We start from the raw sequence: 26463 nt of genomic DNA on the forward strand, positions 1-26463 counted from the left end.
TTTTCCAGGGAGAACACCTTAAAAAGCAAAAACATAAACAGCCAAAACAAAGCAGTTGAGAAGAAAAAGTCATCTTACATCAGTTTCAAGCCAGCCCACTGACTGAAAATTTCTCAAGTTATTGCTATGGAAATAAGTAGCGCAAAACACAAAAAAATGGTTGTAACATGTCAGTGACTAAAATGCAAGCTGTAGCATTATCTAGCACTGAATAACAATTAATGAATGGAAAGCTAATTTTTGGATGGACATCACAATGATCTAGAAAAAGAAGATTCCAAGGCATCTAAGTTGAAGAAAAGGCTTTTGCTACAAAGATCAGAGTGTATCGTTCATAATAGATATAACTGTAATGTATCCTCTTACAACAAATGGTTGTAGAATAGCATTTCTGGAGGATGATGGTGGCCTTTTCTCTTCTTGTTAAGTTTAAGATACAGTCCCTGCATTCCTGTTCTTCACTTCTGATCACTGACATGAGGTTCTCTTAGGTTAAAGAGGAGGAGTGACAAAAAGTGGCACTGGAGAATTGCCTGAATTTCAAGAACAATTGCCTGAAACAGGTACTGATGCTAGGAACACACAGAGATCCACTTCAAAAAGCCAAATGCAGTGGTGGAAAAGGTGTCAATTCCTTTTGACATTTCAGAAATTTCCCCATTGTCCCCAGCAGCCAAAAACAGCTCAGCAATGGCATGGTGCACCTTGTGCCAAGATCCTTCCATATCCCTGTTACTTGTGACACAACTGCTCATGACAACAGAGGGCGCAACTTCTGATGTGGCTTCACCACCACGTGAAAAAAACCACAGCATTTCACATATAAAGTGGGCATGCCAGAAGTTTTCACACCCATAAATAACTTGCACTGCATACTGAAGTGTTAGTGAAGATACATACTGTGTTTCCTAACCAAAAGTAAAATCAGATGATACAAATACTACAGCCTCAAACACTGTTAAATTACCACATCAAACACCAAAATCATAAACAGCTGAATTTTTTGTGAAGAAATTTATGGCTATGGTCCTTGATCTGATGTATATATTTTTACTTCAATATATGGCAGTAGACACATGCCAGGCCTTCACATTTTTGAGCACTTCAAAAAATACAAAAAGATGGAAGCTTGCCCCTAAAAATTTACTGTCTTAATAGAGACTTGCCAAAACCGAAGACAGACACGCAAACAAAAATGTTCTCAAAGAACATGCAAGGACGATCCCTAATTCTCTGTTAATGAGTACCTCAGATTATTTTTCCACTCAGAAAAAAGGTCAAAGAGAAAAGACTCCTGCTGACATTTCATTCTATACACTTCATATTTGTTAGACTATTTAGAATGGCTTTTAAGATGTTTTCCTCTACATGCTTTCTTGAAAGCAGACTGCTTAAAGCAAGAAAGTTGAGATTTTGCCCAGTGCAAATCCAGTAAGTGGACACCATCAGGTGATCAGTGCAGAATAGTTACTATATTCAGGTGGGTTTTTTTGTTTCAGTAACTTTCTGTAACATAAAAAAAGCAATCACAATTTTAATTGTTTCCTATGCTTACAGTCTTACCATGGGGACAGTGTGCAAATAAGGATCGAAAAGACATTTAAGAAAGTGGAGCTCTTTCCCAACTAAGATCAATTCCTTCATGATGCATTTTGCAGTTGCTCTACACAACAGTTTTAAATGCCAAGCTTGCATTTGAATTTAGGAGCAGCCTTCAGTCAATTCCTCTCACCCTCTAGAAGAGGTGTGAAAAGAAAACTAAATCTTGAAGTCTTAGGTTGTTTAAAGGCACCCATAAACCACCTGTGTCAAACAACAAAGTATATCAACAAAAAAAAGCATAGACACACATTCTATTCTGCACAAGGAAGTAAAAATACGCATTTACACATTTTGTATTCCACTGTTGTTTAAGCTATTCATTGTCAGCTAAATTGAATTTACATGCTCTCTGCTTTACTTCATGCCAAAAACTTCAACAGGCTATAAAAGAGAATTGGAAGGCAAAGGTTTCAAAAGTTTGGATTATACAAAAAAGTCACTATGATTTCTCTTCTACATAGTAGGAAACCTAAAGGAAGAGTAACATCTGTTTAGTTTAGGAGTTCACTGTGCATCGCTGGCAGAGGAATTGGAATAAGATCCCAGGATAGAAGCACTGCAATCAGAAACTGATCTGGGGTAAGGGTACTTCTCTGGTTTCTGGCAAATGTTGTTAAGTATTACTTCCATCTGCATTTTATATTTGTTTTCATGACTGTACAAATCTTGTAGCAAAATAAAAACATATCCTATAAACAGATGAATGCCTTAAGATACTTTAGGAAAGGAAAAGCTATCGGTAAATAATTTTGTCAATACCTTATCCAGAGGAACATGTTTCACTAAACCGCTGACAACAGTCCTTGGGCTTGCTTCACCAACATCCACTTGTTCAACATACAGAGTGTCTGCATCTGGATGCTTTTCAGCAGTAATAATGCAGCCAACACGAAGATCCAGACGAGAAACATCTACAGGTTTCGCATCACTATTTCCAGCAGCTGGCTGCTGTTTCTTCTCCTTCTTTTCACCTATTAGAGAACATTTTGTTCCATGAAATAAACATAAAAAAAACACAACATATATAACTGCTGCAAGGGAAAAGTGAGCTACAGTCTCAGAAATAAGCATAATTTCTGTGCAAAACACAAAAGAAGAGTAAAGAGTTAGCACCTCTGTTACCAGTTTCCAGTGGTGAATTGTCATACACACTTCAATTTACGTCATTACCTCAACTAATTACCACCTCTTGTTTGTAAAGTCATCCTGAATTTAAGTGCTGCTAACATGTGTAAGTGACACACATACTTTGACAAAGGCCACATCAATTACCTGATCATGCCATTCGAATAATTAGCAACTACCAGTAAGTCTTGTCATGGTGTTTCACCAGCGAAAGGAAGCTAGGGAATCACAGTCCATCAGGTTATGAGTGCTTATCAGCGTGGTACACAGCCAGGAGCTGTGAAGTTGCTGCAGCTGCACTGTCACAGCTGCAATGCAACCCTTCAAGATGACATTAGCCAACATTCTGCACTTCCCAAACACAACAGTGCATGAAAATGCTCATGGCTTACAAGATTCCCTTGGTGTGGTGTCTTTAGCCCATGATCATCACACACACAGACTGTGTAGTATAAAACAACAGTGAAGCAACACTTCCCATACACAGCTGCTTGTATAAATCATAGAATCATAAAATATGCAACATTCCTTTCAAGATGAGCAAGTTACGTCCAGTTTATAGGTAAGACTGTGCTGTTTAGGAGATGTTCAAGACTTCTTTAACAGCTATAATCTCTGGGAGATTAAAAAAATCTAAGATGTGCTTACTTTAAATAAGCATATTCTGTTATTCTTTCATCAAGATAACTTACATATTAATGTAAATTAAACTCCCTTCTTAAAGGAGCAAAAAAGGTAAAGTGGATACATAATGCAATTTGATTTCATTCACCATTGTTCTAGTACAGGCATGAAATTAAATGATACAGTCAATAATAAAAAAGCAATATTTTTAATACAAGCAACAGCTCTGCAAAAATATTTGTTCAATTATGATGAATGAAAAGCTCTAGTGATTATGACTTGGGTTTTTAAAGTAATTGACAATTTGATTAATAAAATCAATTGTATATACAATACTATAAGAGAAACTGGATAAAAATCCCAATCAAAATAGCTAACATATAATATCTAAGATCCTTAGAAAGACGCACTAAGTTTATCCTTGGTATAACTCCACACTGTTCTCCATGACATTTCTCTACAAGAGAATTAACTCTTTCCTCCAAAGAGAACAAAGCAAATGTGTACATGGCCTGTATACATACAGATAGATAGAACATATCCATTTCAGTGCCAGAGGCTAAGGAGAAAAATGCACTCCTCTGGCCAGTGTCAGTCCACAATCAACATACAGAAAAATTATACAGATGAGGTTTGCAAGAAGTAGAACGAAGAATATTAAAATAATCAGAGAGGAAAGAGATTACATAGGTGACAGAAAGCAAAGGGATTTGAGACAGTCCATCATTTCATCAATTTCTAGACTTAAAAACAAATTTTACATTTTGGTTACTTCAACTGTTAAATGCAATACCTTCAACAGATGCTGAACTCCACGGAAATAGCCTGTGCAGGGCTACTATTTAATGTTTGTGCTTTATTTCAGCATAAGGCAAAAGTCTCTATGCTTTCCATATGAGATGAGCTGTGTTGGTCAGAGCATGGTGGTAGTAACACCAAATTTGTGGGTTCAACCCCTGTATGGGCCATTCCCTTAAGAGGTGGGCTTGATGATCCTTGTGGGTCCCTTTCAACTCAGGATATTCTGTGATCTGCATTTGTCTGACTGAATTTAAGCTACTTGTATTGTACTTCCCCTCATCATATATAGAAAGTTTTATTTTTCCTTACCAACTGAATACTTGCTCTGTAGCCGCTGAATACTTGAGAAAAAAATTTAAATCTGCTACGACATGTGGCCTCTGCTTTTGTATTTACAGCTCTGTGGAATACTAATGTGTCAAAGGCTGAAATACATTAAAAAATATAAAATAGCTTATAAGTCACTTTACAGCTCACCAGAAAAAAAAGAGACAGCACACTATCATAATATCCAAATTCCGAAAACATGTACAAATCTAATCATAGCAAATTAATAATAATCTGCATAAGAGAATGATTGCAAAACATAGGTTTAAGTTACAAGATAACTTGCAAAGAAGTACAGGTGTCCAACAGACATGCCCTGTTTTTTGTTGGTGGTGGTTTTTTAAATGAGGAAGTGCAGTCACATTAAACAGAATTTGGCATGTATCCCATGCAAGGAAGAATCTGTAGCTTACCTGACAACCTTCATTAGCTTCTAGTATTTTCAAGATTTAAGAGCTAGCACCATGACTCTTCCTACCATAGCTGTATGAAAGCTTTATTTTTGTGCTCAAAATCATGCAAAGGCATTTGCATAAATTAAATACCTCAAGTGTCTATCAGAGATAAGTAAAGTGAAATACCTTTTTTTTCTACTTTTTCCTTCTTTTTCTTTTCTTCATCTTCACCTTTAATTTGATCTTTGGAACCAGAAGATGCTGTAACTGCCGTAGGTTGTGGAACATCCTCTGAAAACGAAGCTGTAGAAAGGGTTGTACCAGGCGGAACTGCAACCTGCTTTACTAAAATCAAAACCACAAAAGTTAGGGGCAGTACCAGAACTTTGAATACTGACATTTTTAAGTTCACAACATAAATGAAAACACAGAGAGAACTGAAAATTTTGCTTAATATACTAAACCACAACTGCTGAGTAGTGAACCACATTACAAAACACATTTCAGAACTTAATCTATATATGATTATGATCAATTAAAACAAAGTGTTTGATTAGATATTTTTAAATGTGAAAGAGTCCTAAATACAAGAAAATATGTAAGCAAACAACATCTCTTATCATAAAATAACATCTAGTTATTTTTTCTACCAATTCCCTATTTCCCATTTGTTTAGTTTCAGTTTCTAGCTACTAGCTCTTGTCATACTGGAGACTATTCCATACATGAGTTATGCACAAAATCATTTTTATAGCATATTCAGATCATCCATCAACTCTTATGATTAACTTCAGAAACTGAGCCTGAATAAAACAAAATTACCTGTAGCCCTAATGTGATCTACTGGTTTCTCTCTTCCCTTCCCTAAATTCTCCACATTACCTTTAACAGCTTTTTTTAAACTGCTGATACATAATTCTGGACATTGCACTATCAATCGTAATAGACAGAAGTGTAAGAAGCACCTCTCTTCTACATTCTGCTCTTCAAGAATCTCATCAAGGCTTTAACCCAATAATTGTACAGGGTAAGCATCATCAGTGCAGTAGGCAGTATCATCAAGGCTCCCTTCCTCAAGCAACGATAGAGGAGAGGATCTTTTGAAGTTCCTTTCAATCTGTTCAATGTTTTACCATTAACAACTGACAAATCCTTCTGATGTCACCATGACAGAATTCTCCATTCTGAATACATGTTTTGTTTTGCATTTCAGATATTTACTAACTTTCCTGAAGAACTGCATTTTGTTAGTTGATGCCTGTCCTCTTCAACACGGAAGTGATTTGCACAAATTATATTCTTATAAACAACTTTCTAAAATCATTTGAATATGAGATTTGTTGTACCAACAACCACTTGCTTGCTAGCTGGGGAAAGTCCTTGTTTCTCAGGTTTTTGAAAAAATATATTGTGGTATTTTTGATCTTCTGTGTCCATCTAATTTCTGTGCTCAACTACTTAATCCTTTCAAAGCTAACAAACATCTTATTTCCTTCAAAAGAAAAGATCTGAATTTAGTCCTACTACCACTTAGATGAACTAGCTAACTAAAGGAAGATGCATATCAAGTATTTCCTTTGCCATCTTGGACCAATATACCTTGAGACCTCTCTAAAGCACAACAGATTCTGTGAAATATCCTACACCTGTCAAGAACTGTTGCAGACTAAGAGACAACAGAGAAATGTAAGTAATGGTTTGGTTTAGAACACGAAAAGGCTTTATTGGTATCAAACGGAGAAAAAGAATTCTCTGTATTCATATGTTAATTTTTTTTTGAAGACTGAATGTGCTTTTACACCAGTAAAACATTCAGTGCAGTTAAATGCCAGCATCCAGACACACTAGATACTATCTTAAACAATTTAGAATGCTGATAGCATGGGTTAACAGCAATAACTGTTGAGGGCAGGAGAGGATTTTTTGGCAATAATTTTAAAAGACAGCACAGTGTATCTGAAACACTTCAGTTTTGGGGTTTTTTTCTTCTTTTCTTTTTTTAATATGAAGTATATAATGATGGTACAAGCTGAATAGAACTACATAGAGGACAGCAAAGAAAGAATAAGTCCAATGGAAGGCTGGTCTAAAGCGTGGAATCATAAATTCAGAACACATTGTTTCTAAATTTACATTACCATAGCTTTCCTAGTAAGTCCCTGACCATCTGTACTTTGCACCATGGCTTGATTTTCCCTTAGTGATTTTTCAGTCATGCTAGATTAAACATTCAAAGTAGCAAGAAGAGTTAGACATGTAGCAATTTCTACAGTATTACAAGGAGTCAATGTCATCAGTGAGGTTCACGTCTTACTATGAAACTCTGAACAAAAAAATATAAAGAACTAGTTCCATGTCTGATTAAGTTTAGTATATGGATTTGTCAGGCCTGCAGCTTATTAAAATGTTGGAATCAATTAACTTGTCATAAGCATGGAATCACGGAAAATCTAGAATTCGTAAGAAATACCATAGAGGCACATACAGAACAATAAAAATCAAGAAGAATTAAGACAGTTTTGTGCTAACTACATCAATATTGTATGAGAAGAGCACTTTTTTTCCCCACCTCCATTTCGAATTTCAGCCTGAATCAGCTCCTGTTTCAGCCCTTCAATTTCTTTCTTCAGTTTAGCATTTTCTACACGGAGCTTCTTCTCTTCTCGGAGAGATGCTTGCAAGACTAGAGTTGACACATTTAAAAAAAAAAAAAAAAACAGGTTTCAGTAACTAGCATTCATCACTTTGCACACAGAGGCTTATTTTTAAAGAAAAGTGAAACATGGTGAGCCAAACAGCACAAAAGTGAAAATGTTCAAGGAATATATAATCAGAAATACTTAGGAATTATTTTCTTTGCTGTTGAAATAGACATTTTTACAATACTTATATAATCAAATTGCCTCTCAATATACTATCTTCTCAGTCCCCTAAACAGAATCACAAGAAATGAGAAACCTACAGAAAAACCTTGACGAGGTTTGTAATACAGAGCACCTTTATGCACTGACACAGTTAAGTACAAAATATCGAAGTTGAAGGTTGAGAGAACCACTCTTGAGAGAATGCCATAGTTGTGAAAAAACAGTAATAAATTCAGGATAAGGCATAGTCTCGTATTCTTTCCAACTCCCTTGCTCCCCTCAGACAGAATCATGTCCTATCAAATTTCCATAATTTGTGTATTAATTCTTACTCATCCATACCTATTCTATTTCAGAATAAGCAGTTTCAAAAAAAAACAAACCAAACCAAAACAAAACCCCCACAACCCACAAGACAGTCAAGTAGGGCTATGATTGTAAGGTTTCTCTTGGAAAACATGAAACACGTTTTAAAGGCTGACACACCACATTTTCTCATTTTCTCTTATGTGCATTTACTGTTAACCATCTGGTTAATAGGTTTAGCATAAGATAGGTAAATTCTTACTGGCTTTTTCCTTGAGCAGGGCAACTTGCTGCTTGAGGTACTCAATAACTTGATCAGCTTCTGCACCCTTCTGCTCCAGTCTGTTCAGCACTGCATTGTTGGCTGCCATCTTTACCAAAAAACGGGATAAAAACCTAGACAAAGAACAGCCTAAAATTAATGACTTCTTAATGCAATAACATTATTATCTCTTACCACGTCAAGCAGTTCTCAAATCAGTTGCTGAATAAAAAATTTTTTTAAGTGAGAAGCTGGGCTCCTACCTCCGAACGCAAAGTCCAAACAAAAAGCAACATTAAACAGAATCTGATATTTGACAGCTGCTTTCAAGTGTTTTGGAAGAAAAGCTATTTTTTTCACAGCAGCAGGAAATGTATTCTTCCTTCATGAAACAGAAAAAAAAAAATCTACCTTCTCAGAAAGAAAGGTATGAATACATGGGGGAAGCGGGGGGACACTGAAGAAACTAAAAGGAAAAAGATTGGACAGGAAAACACTGTATCCTGGGCTTAACTAAAAAAAAAAAAAATTAAGTGTATATCAAATTTTATTGAGACTAAGAAAATGGAATCATCCCACAAAAATTTCCAAATGTTTCTAATAAATTTATTCAGAATATAGTGAATACTTCATAGATTGTGCTTGTGCATATATTAAGACTTTAATGTCTTACTTTTAATACTCATAATTCATGAGTATTTTTACTTATCTCAGATAAAAAAAAAAAACTTTTATTAGAGGTTTACACCTTCAGAGTTATTTTAGCACAAATTTTGATAGTTTGATTTTGCATCCACTGAAATGGAAGGGCCAGCACACAGATAACAAAGAAGGAGGGAACAGAATAGACCAGCAAACAGCACAAAAAAATGCTGTCTAACCTTCTTTTATGGTATTCACCATTTACTAATGTTTCACTAATGCCCCAGAAAGTAGTTATGCCTTGTGTACAGCCTTTATTTTTTGAAAGCTACCAAATCTGGCCTACCTTCCTCCTCAGGAACACTTGTGTCTAAACACAGGAGCTCAAACAGTGGCAACAGAATGATGAAAAACAGTTTCAATCACTCATATCTGCAGCAGACAGTGCTTTTCCCCTCCCACTCAATATCTAAATGAGAAAAGAATCTGTACTATCACCTGCCTCTTCTGTAAATCAAGAAAACTCGTTACAGGTGGGGAAAAAAAGATCTTTACAAGCAATGGTGATTTAATTCCTGTGAGGCAATTCAGTTCCTGTAAATTTGTCCATGAACTGCAACAAATGAAAGAATTAATAAGAAAATGGATATCCAGGCACATGTATTGGCTCCTCAACTTTATCAAAATCCAAAAATGCCTTTTCTTATATCAAATTGGCAAATAACTTCCTATTTTATTCCAAGACTATTGTAACACTATGATCTAAATCTGGTTTTAACATACAAATAATATTCCCTATTGGGATAGGCAACAAAAGTCATGCTGAAGAAAAAAAGAGATTAGAAATAACTGAAAGGTGAACAGCTACAATCACACTCATGCCAGGGTTAACATACTGCCTCTGCTGCACTCTAAAAATCAACACACATTTTTAATCTGATCTTATGTTATAAATAACTCAAATGTCCACAGAAATATATTTAAATAAATAAAAAATATAGTAAAAAAAACCCCAGAAAACTAACTACAATTATTCAGGATTGGTGTATTTAAAAGGAATAGTGTATTTAAAAATTCCCAAAGTAAAATTCCCAAAGCCAGAGAGAGGCGTAATAGTCAGATGATGCAAAACCAGAGAGAGGCGTAATAGTCAGATGATGCATGGGGTATCTTGCAAATGTGATGCATGAACCAAAATCTTGCCATCTTTGCAATGCAATACAATCAAAGCCTGTTTTACACACACTGTTTCACTTAAAGATGTGAGAGTATTATGGCCATCACACCTTCCACTCACCCACAACAGATTTTTATTTTAAAAGAAAGAAACTCTCTTGGAGCAAAGAGCAGAAAAATCTCCCCAGGACAACTAAATTAATTTTTATATTCAAATTAATGTCTGCTAACAAGAATATAATTTTGTTTTCATGGGCAGACTGAAAACAGAGAGTTTCAAAAAGGAAAACAGTGATTCCAATAAGTTCCTAATTAAGATGTCAAATGGAAACAGACATAAAACTATTATGGCACAACACAGCCTAATACAAAGCTGGGGATATTACAGTCTGCATACCAGTAAGATTTCTTGCAAGCTACAATTTCTCTCGGGGAATACAATACTAACAGTGGAAACTTTTCCAAAAACAACAAAAATGCTACTAAAACTTCAAAGTTAATAGAATTGGTACATTTTATAGATTTTAGCCAAGTTGGCTAATGAACTGAAGATCTGGAAATGAAGTTACATGATTACAATTTTCCCACTTGTCAAATAAATTTCTGCAAAGCTAGTATTGTAACAATAACACAAAGGAATAGGTATTTCCGATGCTAATATAAAAAGGCAACAGGCTGAAATGAACTGCTGCAGGAACAAATACAGGAACCCACACAGCAGAGTGATAAAACTGTAACCAAAAAAGGGCACATGAAAGAAAAAAAGTAAGATCCATGCTTTATTATAGAATAGAAAACACATTAAAAATATGAGAACTGCAACTATCAAAGGTTACAGTCAATCTTCTTTTTTTTATTTTTTAACCTTTACCCTATTTTCTTTGCCCTTTACTATCCTGTCACCCTAACACAGAAAAAATCCTCTAACAACCAATCCTTATTGGTGATACACAAACTAAAAATTGGAAAGAAAACCAGAAATAATACAGCTTAAAAACTAGATCATAGCTTCCTGGCGATACATTCTGACCTGCTTAGGAAAAAATGTCCCAAAGAGCAGCTGAAAGTAAAGACACTTCATCCAATTGTGCCTAATGAGCTCCTTTCCCTTGCTTTGAAAAACAGGTATGGCGTATTTATATTCAGACATTCTGGAAAAGTCCTTAAGTTACCTGCTTGCTTAGCTAAGGCAAACTGTTTTATCTCAGACCTCTAGGCACTGCTGTGTTATTTGCAAGACACTCAGAACCACTCCAAAACCCACTTGCTCCACTCAATGGAACTCAATCTTGAAATGAAAGACTCAAGCTGTACAGTTATGCATTATACTGCACATCAACACAAGAGCTGTTTAATTTCTCATCATTCTACCTGTTGATTAAGAGAGTTGCCCATCTTTTTTTAAACTGAAGGCACTGTCTGCTGCCGTCTTCTAAGTAGCTGCAGTACCCTTGCAGGAGAAAATAGGCACTATCCCACTTTGTTGCTCAAAAACAAGTAGTGTGGAAGTGTCCCCGAAGTGGCAAACTCTCTGTAACAAATCAAGACTTCTCGTACAGTATAAATTACCCCCAAATTTTAACATGTTTTACAAATACTTTATCAACATTGGCCTCAACCTTAGCATATATCCAAATCAAAAACTGAACAAAAGACACTAAAAATAAAAACCTGATTTTAGCTTACTCTTCAATGTTGTCTATTGTTAAAAGCATGAAAAAGCCAAAATCCCTCTAAAATTAATGACAAAATTTAAAACTTAAAACTCTAAAAATTAGTTTTGGAATCTATCCCTAGTCCGAACATGGAACCAATTACTGTCCACTATTGGAAAAGCAACCATTAAACCGAAAACAACAACAACAACAAAAAAAAAAAAAAAAAAAAAAAAAAAAAAACAAAACAAAAAAAAAAAAAAAAAACACAAACAAACAAGCAAAATAAAAAGCAACACCTTTTGGAAAACAACTGACTGCTAAAGCCTAAAACTAATAGCTCTGAGCATTCCTTTTTCCAGCTGGTAGTTTTAAAAAGCTCAGTACTTTGAAGCTCTCAGCTTTTTCTTGCAATGCTTTGCTAATATCAACACAGAAAGATTACAACTGCAGGAGATTTAACCACAAGTGCCTCCTTCTCCTCTCTTCCTCTCCCAGTACACACTTAATTCCTTCACAGTAAGAGGGCAAACTTTGACAGCCCAACACACCTGGACAGCATTCTCCTCTGCATGGAGCTTTGCTCTCACCCATTGCTGCTCTGTGCTTGCCATGGAGGAATCAAGTATTCCTATAGCAAATCTAATTCTATTAATCTTTAACAAAGAGCAGGTAACAACCACACAATGGCCCAGGTGGCATTCTCTGTGAGGCAAATGTTTATGGTATGTTAATGAATGGCTGCCAACCAAGACCTAAGATTTCATTTTCTCACTAGAGGAAAAAAACAAAGATCTGCGAAAAGACATGCTGGCTTTTCAATTGAGATGATCTGTTCAAATCAAACAGAACCAGTGGCATATTATAAAAGTTATCAACACCACAAAGGTAATTTCTCCAGTGCTAACTAAAGTTCAATAATTTAAACTATATAAAAGTACTTAATGTTAGTTCCTCTTCCTAAGCTTTTGGTCTTAAATCCTAAGGAGATCTCAAATTAAACTCTTTTTCTTCCTTTGCAGAATTGTGACCAACTTGTATAGCAAAGTATGCTACTCTCTGTAAAAGAACAAGTACCAACAATCACTTTGTTTCTACAAGAAGTGTGTTCAAATCCTTCTATCTGAGCATCTTTTCTGAGTATGGTCCTTTCTGGCACACAATCTTACAAAAACCCATAAACATAACAGAATGTGCCAGCTGTTTGCCAGATTCTGCTTTCCTGTGCTTTGCAGTTCTATGAACTGTGAGGATACAGTGAACCAGATTTGAGAAACTCACATCACACCTTTTTATTCTGCAAGGGAAGGAACAACAGTTAGCAGATCAAACCAGAAGAAAGCAGACCAGAAGTATGTTTTGTTTGGCTGAACCAAAGTATCACTGCAACTAGGCAATTGTTGTAACTCATCCCATATTTTCTCATCTTGGAAAACAGAGATCCATGCTTTATAAATCAAATCTTTCTTAAAGGTTCCTTCTAACTTCTGATAAAATGTTCTAGGCCTGATGCTGTCAGCACCTTTTGCTAAGATATAGAATACTTGATTTGATGAGTTCACATTTTTGGAAGAAAAACTTAAGACAGTTTTTAGTTTTCAAACCTCCAAAAATTTAAGGTATATAAAAAAATCCAAGCCAAAACACAGGAGAGCTACAACTAATTAGTTCTGAGATCAAATCTTAGTTTTCACTCCATCACCCCCACACTTCACTCTAAGCAATGCAAAAAAAAATCAGCAGCTGTTCCCCACTTGTCTTAGGGAAGCAATAGACTGTAACACTTTGTTATAAATTTTCAGTTAAACAGTTCTGTTGCTAGGACATTTTGGAAATCAGGTACATTTAGTAAGTTTCATGCACTTATACTAATCACCACCACAAAAGGCTGGGTATTTCACTGGCTTTATACCTGTTATATGTTGTAAAACACAATCATGGCCTTTTATACCCATATATCCCTTCTCAGGAAATGAAGTTCCAAAAGATCATGTGATTCCACCCTTAACAGACGGAAAACAATCATATTTATTTATTGGAAATGTAGGTTTTCCACTGTTTTATGTGTGGAAATAATAAATAATAATTTTTTTCAATAAAAAAAATTCCTCAATCAAAAACAAAGTCAAATATGGAGCTGTTCATAAACAGTTTTAAAAAATGTGCCTTTTAAATCCATTTACAAATAGGCAAAGCTATCAATAATGACCAATATAATGCTGAGAGAGAAAACAAAAGAATTTAAAGTATTATGTACTTTTGCACTGCATTACTATCATGTAATTTCTTCGTTATAATGGAGCAAAAAAAAGACATAGTGCACTTACACTTAAATATCATTTCAAGCACACTTGAGGCATGCACATATCAGTGAAGATTTAACTACCAGCTCTTTCCGAATTAAGTTTATTGTTAGCTCTGTAAGGGAAGAATGTATGTTTCCTGAATAGCACAAAGTTCACACATCTAAAAATACAATCCTAGGCCTTAAGCAAATATGTGTAAATATTCAAAATGTAGACACTCACCCAGGTCCTTCTCCACATATGCAAAGGAGACCTATCAAAACATTTTTGGCAGAACAATGGCAAACATTTGAAAAGCAACAGCAAAATTCAAATTTAAAAAAAAACAACAAAACAGCCAAACAAAAAAGCCACAAAACAAAATGACCCTCAGAAAACATACAAATAAAAATCACCCCCAAAAGAAACAAAAATAACTTACAAAAAAAATTTAAAAGTAAAGAAAAAAATCAACAAAACAAAACAACTCCTAACCCTAAACCCAAACAAAAACTGGTTTGGTTTTGGGTTTTCTTCCAAAATTTGAGTAGTATTAGTAGATTGAAGTATAAAAAGTTGAAACCTAGAAATCATCAAAGGAATCATCATGAAACCTGATTTTTGACTCATAGTACTAGACCAGCGATACCCTGCCAGGTACTAGAGATTTGGGTACAACAAAAGATCAAATGAATTTTTAACTACTACCCTGGTATTTTTCTAAAAAAATAATTTTTCTAAATTTTATTAGAAAAAATTAATTTTTCTAAAATAAGAATGGTCTTTTTAACATGAACAAAATGAATTTACAGCCTAAAATGATAAGAGGGTGTTACAAAATACGTCAGCACAGTTTTAAAGATTCATAATTAAAGAAAGACATCAGATCTTGTCTTCCTTTCTCCCCAAACTGTGACTGCTGTAACTGGGGCTTTAAACAGTCAAACAACCCAGTTTAGTTTTTTTTTTTTTTTTTCTTTTAGCTCTTAAATACAATTTATTATGCATTCCCTGTCTATAAGCTTCTGTGTGGTCAGTATTGAAAGGAATTTGCCAAGCACCAAATTAGTAGGCAAAGTTGCACATTTTTGCTATATGTTATTTCAACTCACATCTTTGGCACTGAGAAAGTTAGAATAACTGCTTTGCAGATTTTCAAACACCAAAATGTTTAACATAGTCCATCCAAGTAAGAATGTCAGCTCTGTGGAATGATTTGCTAGCTCTGGAGACTACAGTCCAACCCTTCTGGCTGCCAGATAAATCAGGCTCATTCCCAGCTGCAGACAGGTCCTTTTAGTAGTCCTAAGAGCCTACCCCTCCCAATTTTAAAGGGCTGTAAATAGTAAAAACACAGAAAACTGAACTTTTTCATACTGAGAAACACTGCAGCATGAAAGAGATTTTTGAAACATATGATGGAACATCACACAACAAAAGGGCCATCCGCCGGTACCAATTTTGAGACAACAGAAGTTACTTACTAATGACTATTTTTAAACGTGAATACAAGCTGCCTTGAAAGGGAGTGATGCACCAAAGTTACGAGTAAGTCGTAGCATTAATGAGACAGGCAAAAATCAAATCTATGAGAAGCAATGAATGAGGAAGTAAGGCATACATTACAAGACATAATGAATGAAATTGACTGGCCTAATTTGCATTAAAATTCATGTCTTGGATTGATATGGTAGAGCTCATTAGAAACTCAGTCAGAAGTAAAACACATTTTCATTCAATTGCTATTTCAAGACTTTAGCTGATGCCACATTGTATTAATAAACTGCATCATACCTTAACACACTACAGCTGCAACACCCAAAGGTTAAGAGTACTTGCAGCTTCATTCACATCCCTGATGTAAACTTGTGCTAAATGTCTATTCAGGGAGAAATTTCTTCTAGTGCTTGCTTCAGCCCAATTCTGAATCAACTTTGTGTTCTTTCCCACCTCTGAGGAGACACTCCAAGGACTAAACAAAGCAGAGACATGATCACCCTTAAGGAGTTCTGCCCAGGTTAAGACAGCAGTTAAGCATTTGGATGCAGTCTGTAACAAAATTTACACCTTAATTTATTAACCTGATCAGTCTGCCCGGTAATTGAGCAGCCAAGGATGGCTCACAACACAGCTCAAGGAAAGCAATTTCTTTGAGCTGCTCGACTGAAGTCTCACCAGGTTCCACATCCACTGCATCTGCCAGGTCCCTGCAAGTGCCCTAGAGATTCATCTGGCTCGGCTTTGTAGTGCAGGCTGCAGTTTAAGTAGCAGCTCATATGCCAAAACAGTTGGACAGCCTTATGTATTTTTCAACAATATTATTCTTTCGAATCCCACTGCCTTAATATTTTAATAATACTATCAAAATCTTTCAGTAAATGATCACCACGTGCACAAGAAATTCCCACAATAAATCCCATGATGGAAAAGATGCAACACCCACAACATGCTGCCTCAAGTCTTTGTAATGACCGATTTCCAAACACAAAATACATCCAGGTCTTTGGAACAGAAACCTTACATCAAAAACTGACAAGGTTTTTGGTTCATTTTGTTTTTCGTTCATTCTGTTGGGTATTTTGGTGGTTATACATATATGTGTGTGCATATACAAATAAAAAAATATATATTAAAAAGTATTTGTTATCCATGTCTCAAATTATCCTCATAAAACTTCCCTGACAGGTGATGAACTTTACAATTACAGACACACACATATGCCCATAAATTCAGAAATTTAAGAGGACTCAGCTGCATCTGGACAAGTCTGCAAGGTCAGCATATGTCACAGGAACTCAAAGAATCTGTACTGTGGTTCGCCCTCTGGGGTTTTACTGGGAAAGTAAAGTGAAAGCTTTAGATTACTGTTGTAACTACAGAGTAAACTACTCATAAATCAGAGAGAAGAATCAGAACGGCACTGAAACCTATCTGTTGATGCCAAGTAGAACAGTTTCTTAGGCATTTTACTGATTTTTGTAACTTTATCCTAAAAAAAGGTGAACATTAACACTATTTCCTTAATTTGGAGTAAGTAGAGCAGTTACAGAAAGGAAAAGAAAGAAAGAGCTGTTTACACTCTCTCCCTAAGAGAAGTCTCAGTTGCAAACAAAGATGTATTTTTAAAATATCCCTCAAAATCTGGTATTCATCTTTTGGGTCTGTCATAGCAACAAGGATAAAAATCCTTGTCAAAAACCCTATCTGCTAAGAAGACACTACAAAAATATCTTTTCCTTCGAAACTTAAAGTTTGGGAATAAGAATATCATTAAACAATGTATTTTATGTCTGCAAAATAATAGTATTGGTTAGGTAGTTCACAGAAACATTGATCCCCCTGCTCCATTTCAGTTCCTAATGCTCTTAATATCTGAAACCTGTCTGCTAGTTATCTTACATCATCCAAGTGTGTTAAAAAAGAACCTTGAAATTTACTATTTTTACATTAGTATCAGCTTTTCTACATGTAAAAGTAGTATCTTGTAGCACAGCCAAAGGAAAACAGGATTTAACCATTCCATTAAAACAAGTGCTCAGGTTAAAAATAGCAATTATTTACTCACAAAAGCACTGAGCAGACCTCATGCAGATTTATTTCGAAAGAATCAGTGTCCTCTAACTTCAGACACATTAGCAGCTGGTGGTATTTACAAAGGCAGAAACTTTAGGCATTCTTTATGTGGGGCAAATAACACCTGAAGAAAAAACTGAAAATGTGCATGTTTGTGTGCACATCTGTGTGTAACCAATGTGTGCAAACATCTCTTAATAGGGAGCAAAAAAGCTGTCAAACAAAATTTTCAGGGTAAGAGCAGTCCTTGATGAACTTTGAGCCTGCAGCTGCAGCACCTTATTTACACCAAAAATACCCTCACACATCACAGGTAATTGTACTTTCCAATGCTGAATTTACTCACATAACAGGATGATATTTTAATGAAAACCTACAAAGATACTAACTAATCCTGTGCAGAGAAAATTACTTATTCAGCTGTGGAATGAAAAGTCTAAATGAACTTTTGTACCTAAAGTGGGCTGACAACTAATCCTCAGCAGCCAGAAGCAGTTTCATGTCACTTCAAAACCACGTGCCAGCATTATCTACCACTTCTTTGTAGTTGTATGCACTGAGAAGCACTTGAGGTTCACAGCTTTTAAAACTTCTAGAATGAAAATTATTTCCCCTCTTTTAATGCTGATCTGTGCAGCGGGAAATAAAAATTCACAAAAGCTAACTAACTCCCTGTGCACTCATCTTGGATGTTGAGAGGGCTGATGTCAGCTGTTAAGACTGATAGTCTCTGACAGAAGAATCCTCCAAGTAGCTTTTGGGGAATAGCCATTTTTCAATTTTGGATTAAAACTATAGAAACAAAAGAAGTTTTAAGACAAGTCAGCTAAATTCTAATTTTGCTGTGTTCCAAATTCTTCAGTTAAAAATCCAATAATTTTTAAACAATTATTTTCAATTGACGTATGTTGGTTTAATGACTTCAAAAGTGCTAATCTGCAGGTAAGTTTTCAGTAAAATGCAAAGGAAAAGAAAAGATCTGTGTGTGCCTAGGTCTTATCACAAGCATTATTTTATAGAGGGTCATTTGGATGTGAAATTACTTACCCACTGTGATGCAGCAAGGGCAACTGAACCCCTAAGAAAAGATTAATTTCCCTGGGGTACGATTCAGTGTCATATCCTCGTTGGCAACATTGACTTCCTCAGTGTGCGACTGTTACCAATTATTAGAGCCCTTGACACAGAAGGTTTCAAACCTTACAGTAGGACTAGCAGATGTGTTCACAGGGGTGAACTTAGGGCCTTGCCTCCAGAGCAGCTGCCAGCTAGCCAAATGCAAAGTCTCTTGCATGCCATGCACCAGCTCCTGCATTCCTGGGGGAACAGCAGTCCCCAGCTCCCCTGGACAAATGAGCTGCTGAAATGATCTGTCCACTTATCTTGACAGTCTGAAACAAGATGCCACTACAAAGCTGTATATTAAATTGTAACTGAGAAACACTCTGGGATAGAAATCAGATCCAATAGCCATAGATAGTTTCTGAGAGAGGGTCCTGAAGTCACAAACTAAGCTTTACACTATTAATTCATACTCAGCTATGTTGGGAAAGCTCCTGATGAGAAGGAAATGGAAATAGAAGGCTTTCATAATAGGTGGTTTTATGCCAAAATATTGAAACAAATGACCTTAAGAATACATGTACTAACTTGAGGCAATTTTTGATGATATTTAATGTATTAACAGCTGCAAAGAATTCAATTTTCTCCTAATCCTGAATAGAATCTCTGTCAGCATTTAAGAATTCTGAGGAAAGAATGAGTTCTACATTAATTGTGTTTAGCAGACGATGATTAAATACAGTACATGCTGTTTTCTAATAGGAATGCAAGTTTAATCTTCCCTCTATGCAGTTCTGGAAGTCAAAGAACAGTTTCTAGGCTGTTAATTTATATTAAGTGACATAAGAACCTAAGAATTGAGAGTGGTGAGACACTGGCTGAGGTTGCCCAGAGATTTGCATCATAAGCAACTGTTCACTAAAAAGAACAGCAATCTGGCACACTGAACTTTGTAATCAAGACTGACAGCAACTGCCATGCCTAAAACCAGTTATAACTGCCCAGAAATTTCTAACAGTACTGAACTTAAAAGCATTTGCTAGAAGCACAGAGCATGGTCAGGCAAGGAATTTTTCGTATTTAAATGTAAACATGGATGTTTAGAAAGTTTAGGAATACAGAAATGGACATGGTGACAATCTCAAAACATTTGGAGTCATCATGCTACCCAAGCAAACTAGCACATTTTTATTATGCTCAAAAAAAACATTTTCTCTTGCTTCATCTATCAAATCTATTCAACTGACTGAAACCACAGGGGCTGTATTTTCAGGAGGAAAATACATTCTTGCAATATGTTTCAAGCTTGTCATGGACTTCATCATTAGAAAACTTTATGGCCCAAAAGGCATAAAGGCAACTAACAACTCAATCAATTAACACAATATTACCTCACAAAAACTACAGAGAACAACTTCTCTCCTGGGAGTCTATTACCCTGCCACACCTGTCTGCTCCAGTTTAAAGAAAAAAAAAGTTCAAAGTTCTAATTTCTCCAGAAAGCAAGTCTGAGGGACACAGGATGGAATAAGGGAGAAGCAAGTCAGGAAAGGCCTGACCAGCCACATTTTATTTATAGGTAAACTGTCTCAGCTGCTCAAGAGGCTGCCCAAGCAATACTCACATTAAATTCATACATACTCAAGACCCCCGACAACTGGCACAGAGATTTGCCTTTGTTCAAATTCCCCTTTCCTGTCTCGCAACTTTTTCAAGACACTTCAAAGAAGATCAAAAAGCTTGAAAGAAATGCAGTTGTTTAGTCTACAGAAGAGAAGATAAATGGGAGACCTGGTCTTGTTCTTCAAAGACAAAGCAAGTTGGTACGAGAATGGGACTAAACTGTTCACCAGGTCTGATGCAGACATGAAAAAGAAAGCAAGATTTAAGTTTTGGAAAACTTTCAAGTAAGAGTAATAGACTGAACAGGCTGCCTTTGGAAGCTGTGGAATATCCATCACTGGAAGGTTTTAAAAACAGGCTAGGCAAACATCTGTCAGAAGTGATTAAGCTACAGTAGATGAGAAGATCTTTTGCTCCTCTTCTGCTAAGGTCCTTTTGTTACAATTGGTATTACAAACCCAATCACATTTCTGTCTTTTACATGCCTGTGTTTTATTTAACTTAAAAAAACATGCAATAAAAACCTGCCCTTCTGTGATATTTCCACATATTCAAGTGTGTTTATTTGGGACAACATAATAGACATGAAAGATTTGTTAAGTGTGAAAGCAGGATAAAGAAACCACCTGTGAAGTAAATTACAAATGTATTAAATTTACACTCACTCTGAATAAATTAACCTCTAACATCATAATGCAGACAGCACTGCATTTTTTTGTCCTTTAAGAGAAAAAATTGTTAAACTGATGACTTACTGATCTGCAGTCATTTTAAGATTTTCCTTAAAGGATTTTTTTATAAAGCACAAGCTTTCTTTCCCCCAAGCACAGCAAAATATAAAATTCAATATTACAAAATATTAATAGAAAAAAGACAGCAGAAGGCTGCTTTGAGAAGTATCCAAATATTTTTAAAACTATATTAAATTATGAGTAAGGACGGCTTCCATTGCACTGAGGAAAAAAAGCCATTGGAGACCTTTTTCCTCCCCCTGCTGTTTAATACTAATGTAACCATAGAAATGAAAAATAAACATTGATTTCCCCTCACCCCCAGCATGACAGGATATTGAACAGCAGAAATGTTTCTTGGTGAAGGTAAGATCTATGCAGGTAACTGTTCAGGAGAACACATGGGTTTCTGGGGTCTCTGCTGGACTGACATCATATAACTCATACCACTGCAGGAAGGAAGAGGTGCTGCTTGCTTTGCTCACATCTGATGTTCCTACCAGCTGCCCTCTGTGCTGACTCCTCACTTTTGTCTATGTTGGCTAACATTTGACCTTCTCTAGGTTTTAGGTAACACTCCCTTAGAAGAGACAAACATGAATTAACAGCTGTGACATAAAGCAATCAGATCATAATCAGGAAACTTTAAAAATATTATGGTCAATATCAGATTTGTCTTTCTGTGACCAATGTGTCTTTTACCTGACCAATTCCTCTAATGACAACTGTTTTACATCATTTTTATTATGTAGGTATTTCCCAAGTATGTTCATGGGAACTTGTAAAGTATGTGGGATTTGTAGGCACACATGAACTCAATTCTTCCTTTCATTCTTGGTCTAGACAGGTCTGGGATAGAATTTATCTCCTATTTTGCATCTCAATATGTGTTTTTTCTTGTCAATTCAAGATCCACCCTTCAGTTTGATATCAAGCTTTTTCAGAGTAACATGACATCCATAAAATTATTTACTCTACTTTAATGGGGAAAGGGCAGGGAAGCTGAGAAACTGATAGGAGTAAGAAAAATCCATAGACTGTTTAGCCTCCTTCAATAAAAAAGACCCTAGGGTAACTTACCACTAGTAAATTCATACTAAATTAGAGTTACAACAATATTAAGGCTATATCATCATAGCTTTCTGCATTAAACTTATTTTTCAGATTGTTTTCCCACTCAAATATGCTTCATTATCAGAAGCATCAAGTCTTCAAGGCTCTAGGCAACTCGAGTCCTATTATTACAATCTGATGGACTATTTTAAGATTCGCACAAATTTTTTTTAGCAAATATCCTTTTTCATTTAATACCATTTTCTTCACACAATCGACTGCTTTCAATCTGGAGAATGAGAAGTTGTTTCCTTCTCTCTTTACATTTAAAGGTGCAAAATAAACAAAGATACCTAGAACAATGTATGGAAAATATGTATATAGTTACAACAGGAAAGAGATATTCTAGAGCACAAATTTGCTGAAACTAGTTTTAAGAATAATTTCTGCCTTCAACATCCTGGACCTTCAGGATTCAGTGCTGCTAAAACATCAAAGTAACTCACAAATATATTGCATAATGTTGTCATAAGTCAAAATTACTGCAACAGGAATATATTGTTAAGGAGTGACAGGGTGGAGAGGATGTATTATGATGAAGCTGTATTGATAAGCAATGACCCTTGAGACTACCTATAAATATACAACACTGCCCCCCTGCAAAAATTAAGTCAAAAAAACCCAAAGCTAAAAATCCCACTTTATTCCCATCTGTCAAAATTATTTCTGTTAGTCATTTCTAAGGCCTTATACCTTTTGGTAACATCCAGTATTAAAAACTCACATTTCAGACTTTGGTTTTGCTTAATTTTATAGAATTTGGGCTTCCTTTCCAACAGGGTGTAATAAAATTTAAACATAACTGGAGGATAATATAACAAGTGAATGGTAAGGACATACCAAACCAGGAGGCTGTATTTCCCTACTGCCTCATCTTATTGCAGATTTCATCTAAGTATCCTGAATCCCAGAACTATTTGTGAAAAGCAATGACTTTGCTCAAAAGAAAATAAAAATCTGAGTTAAAGAAAGAGAAAGAGCAAGAAATGCAAGTATTACTCAGTTTGTAGTAGTATTGCTTTATTGTGCCAGCGGCTAAACCCAGCTCAAAACCACTTATTGATGAGCCCCAGGTACATATAGAATGTACTGATATCGATTGATTTAATACTGATAGATACCAACAGATACAGTGCTTCAGGAGTGGTGCCATATGCTGGGCGGCTGTGCTGGCAGCATAGCCCTAAGCTCATCCCTGTCGATCCAATGCAGGCATCCCTGCACAGAACACGTGCTGTATGCTAAACCTCGTACCTCTGCTAGGATGGACCAAATACCGGGTTATTCTCGGATCTTCACACAAGGCGAAAGTATAACTGCTATACAATTAACCAAAAGTGAGGCAGCATCTGCGTTTCCTTTAGTAATAGCAAACGTCAGTGGATACTCTGTGCATGCACTTTCCAGGCTAATACAGCATCTCCTCGCACAGCCCCCCAGCCTCCACCGCTTCCAAACGCTCATCCCAGCGACAGCACTGAATAAAGGACCACAGCCGCTTTGAGATGAACGCTTCACGTGCGGCCGCGTCCTCCACGCAAAGCGCGGGATCTGCATTTGCAACGCCGCCCTACGGCCAGAGGGCACCTCGAGCCCCGGGATCAAATCCCCGGCATGAATTGAACCACTCGCCGCTCCGATCCTGCCCCTCCGCCGCGGGGCACTGCCCCACAAGGGCGGCCGCGCTACGACCACCGCCACGGGGCCCCCGCGCTGCGCCGGCGGCTCGCGGCACATTAGCAGCGGCAAATTAGCGGGGCCCCGCCTGGCTCCCACCCACCGCAGGGGCCCGGCCCGCGGGGCAGCCCCAGGGCACCCATAGCGCCGTTTCGCAGCGGCTGCCGAGGGAGCACCGAGGCGAGGCCACCGGAGCGCGGAGAGCGGCACCGAGAGCGCGGTGAGCGCCGAGCCCGCCCGGCCGAGCCCGCCCGGCCGAGCCCGCGGCCCCGCCGGGACACTCACATGAACCGAGAGCCGCCGCCGCTGCCCGCCCGGGGAAGAAGGACCCGCTCCCGGGGCTGCTCCAGCGAGCGCCTGACGTTTGCAAGAAGGCTCTCGGGAGAGCCTCGCTCCCCGCGACAGGCACAGGGCTTAGGCGCCAACGCGTCTTTCCCGGAGCACTGGTAGAGCACGCACACAGACGGGGAGAAGGGTGTTAACCTCTCTCCCCCTCTCTCGTTTTTTGTTTTTTTTTTTTTATGTTGGGTTTTTAAATTTTATTTTCAATAACCCGATAAAAAAAGGAAGCTCAGGCACTGTGCAGGTCGCCCCTATGGCCCTACAGCGAGCGGCTGGCGGGGAGCAGTGACATCACTGGGGGCGGGCGGGGAGGGGCCGGGGGCGGCGGCGCTGGCGCAGGTACCACCGGAGCCTTTGCCTTTCCTCTCTCCCGAGCCTCTGTCCTTATCCTCGTACCACCGGAGCCTTTGCCTTTCCCCTCTCCCGAGCCTCTGTCCTTATCCTCGTACCACCGGAGCCTTTGCCTTTCCCCTCTCCCGAGCCTCTGTCCTTATCCTCGTACCACCGGAGCCTTTGCCTTTCCCCTCTCCCGAGCCTCTGTCCTTATCCTCGTACCACCGGAGCCTTTGCCTTTCCCCTCTCCCGAGCCTCTGTCCTTATCCTCGTACCACCGGAGCCTTTGCCTTTCCCCTCTCCCGAGCCTCTGTCCTTATCCTCGTACCACCGGAGCCTTTGCCTTTCCCCTCTCCCGAGCCTCTGTCCTTATCCTCGTACCACCGGAGCCTTTGCCTTTCCCCTCTCCCGAGCCTCTGTCCTTATCCTCGTACCACCGGAGCCTTTGCCTTTCCCCTCTCCCGAGCCTCTGTCCTTATCCTCGTACCACCGGAGCCTTTGCCTTTCCTCTCTCCCGAGCCTCTGTCCCTATCCTCGTGCCCGTCCCGCCCCTCTGTCCTTATGCTCACCCCCTTCCCCTGTCCCAGTCCTGTTGCCCATCCCCATCGTCCTTTCCGCATCCCCCTGGCCTTGCCCGTTCCCGCCCCGTTCCCCCATCCCCTCCCTTTCCCCAGGGGCTCTCTGGCCAGTGGGTCTGTAGCAGCACAGGGCTGATCAGGGTTCCCAGCATTTCTGTGAGTCCTTTAGAGAACCGGGTAAAAGTGATTTCTCTGGTGCCAGGTTTAGTTCCTGAACAGACGTGTGTGTCGGATAAATCAAATGGTGACAAACCCCATTTTAGGTCTTCATTAGGACACTGATGTAGCAGAATTCAACTTTTCTTCAATACTTCTCCTGCATTTTAATAAACTTTGTGAAATCACTCAGTTTCAGGGTTTTTTGTGAAGTAGTAACACTAGTTAGAATCGTGTATTCTATTTCAGTTATTTTATCAAATTAATAATTATTGTAGTTGTAGCAGGAATATTTTAATACTTAAGAGCAAAGTTACTTTGTGGAAGAATTTCTTCCTATGAAATGGCCCACTTTGTTTAACATACCATGATTTAATGGAAAAGTGTTAAGTATAGTATGTTTAGATTACCTGCTCTCCTGAAATTGCTCTCAATTGCTTTAAAAATAATTTAATAGCAGTATAATTATCTTTTAATTCAGAAAAGCTGCCTTCATAAGGTGAGGAATATTTACACCTGAGTACTCAGGAGGCATTTAAGTAAGTAGGCATTTCAAGTTCCTAATGGGGCTACTTGCCATTATTTCTGGATGTGGATGCTTTAGAAGTTTATGCATGTGTTTCACTGGATGGGCTCATTCATGTTGGTCTCTTTGTATGTGCAATATTTCCTTCTGAGAATCAGATTTATTATGTTTTGACTGTTTTTTCCCTAAGGGCAAAGTTCTTAGTGTCCCTTAACTCAGTCACCTTAGCATTGCTGCAGTGAATAAGTTGGAAATGATGGTTCTAGAAAAGTCTGACTTCTGAAGAAAAAACATTTTTTCCTCTGAAAGCAGTAGATATTTGGAGGAGCAAATAAATTGCTGAAGAGGTGGAGTTCCACTTTGTATTTTATTTCTTGTTTTTGGACATCAAAAAGCAACCTACAAGATTTTCAAAATAGTGCTAATCTGAATATTCAACAGGAAATTCTAAAGGTCTTTTTTTTTTCTGATTTGCTGAGAATGTTGTGAGTGGTTTTGTGTACTATAAAAGTTTAAAGGGGGATTCGGATGAAAGTAGGGAGCTGAAGAAAGCTGTTCAGAGGTGGGATGCAACAAATCTACTCCTGGAATTGTAATCTTTATGCCAGACATGTTTCAGAGATGTGACAGACTGTCTCTCTTGTATGCAATAAATGGTGCTTTGGAAACAATGACTCAGTAATTT

General features: G+C 37.6%; 2 protein-coding genes across 3 annotated transcripts in view; one reads left to right on the top strand and one right to left on the bottom strand.

The window, feature by feature from the left end:
- AIMP1 (aminoacyl tRNA synthetase complex interacting multifunctional protein 1) overlaps window positions 1–24248 on the bottom strand; it is a 32302-nt gene extending 8054 nt beyond the window's left edge. The window contains exons 1-5 of the mRNA XM_068187468.1: window positions 24129–24248; window positions 8307–8440; window positions 7444–7557; window positions 5061–5219; window positions 2362–2573 (exon numbers count right to left, since the gene is read on the bottom strand). Coding sequence (XP_068043569.1) covers window positions 2362–2573; window positions 5061–5219; window positions 7444–7557; window positions 8307–8440; window positions 24129–24130 — 621 coding nt within the window. The 5' untranslated portion in view covers window positions 24131–24248. The remainder of the gene's footprint in view (window positions 1–2361; window positions 2574–5060; window positions 5220–7443; window positions 7558–8306; window positions 8441–24128) is intronic.
- A 145-nt stretch (window positions 24249–24393) lies between these two features.
- TBCK (TBC1 domain containing kinase) overlaps window positions 24394–26463 on the top strand; it is a 90404-nt gene continuing 88334 nt past the window's right edge. Inside the window, exon 1 of one of the 2 annotated variants that reach the window (XM_068187455.1) lies at window positions 24394–24524. The gene's annotated coding sequence lies outside the window, so the exon portion shown is untranslated. Of the gene's footprint in view, window positions 24525–25744; window positions 25895–26463 lie in introns of those variants that run through there. The other variant, XM_068187456.1, reaches the window with a different exon arrangement.

The sequence above is a fragment of the Anomalospiza imberbis genome, chromosome 4, assembly GCF_031753505.1.
Source record: "Anomalospiza imberbis isolate Cuckoo-Finch-1a 21T00152 chromosome 4, ASM3175350v1, whole genome shotgun sequence".
NCBI lineage: Eukaryota > Metazoa > Chordata > Aves > Passeriformes > Viduidae > Anomalospiza > Anomalospiza imberbis.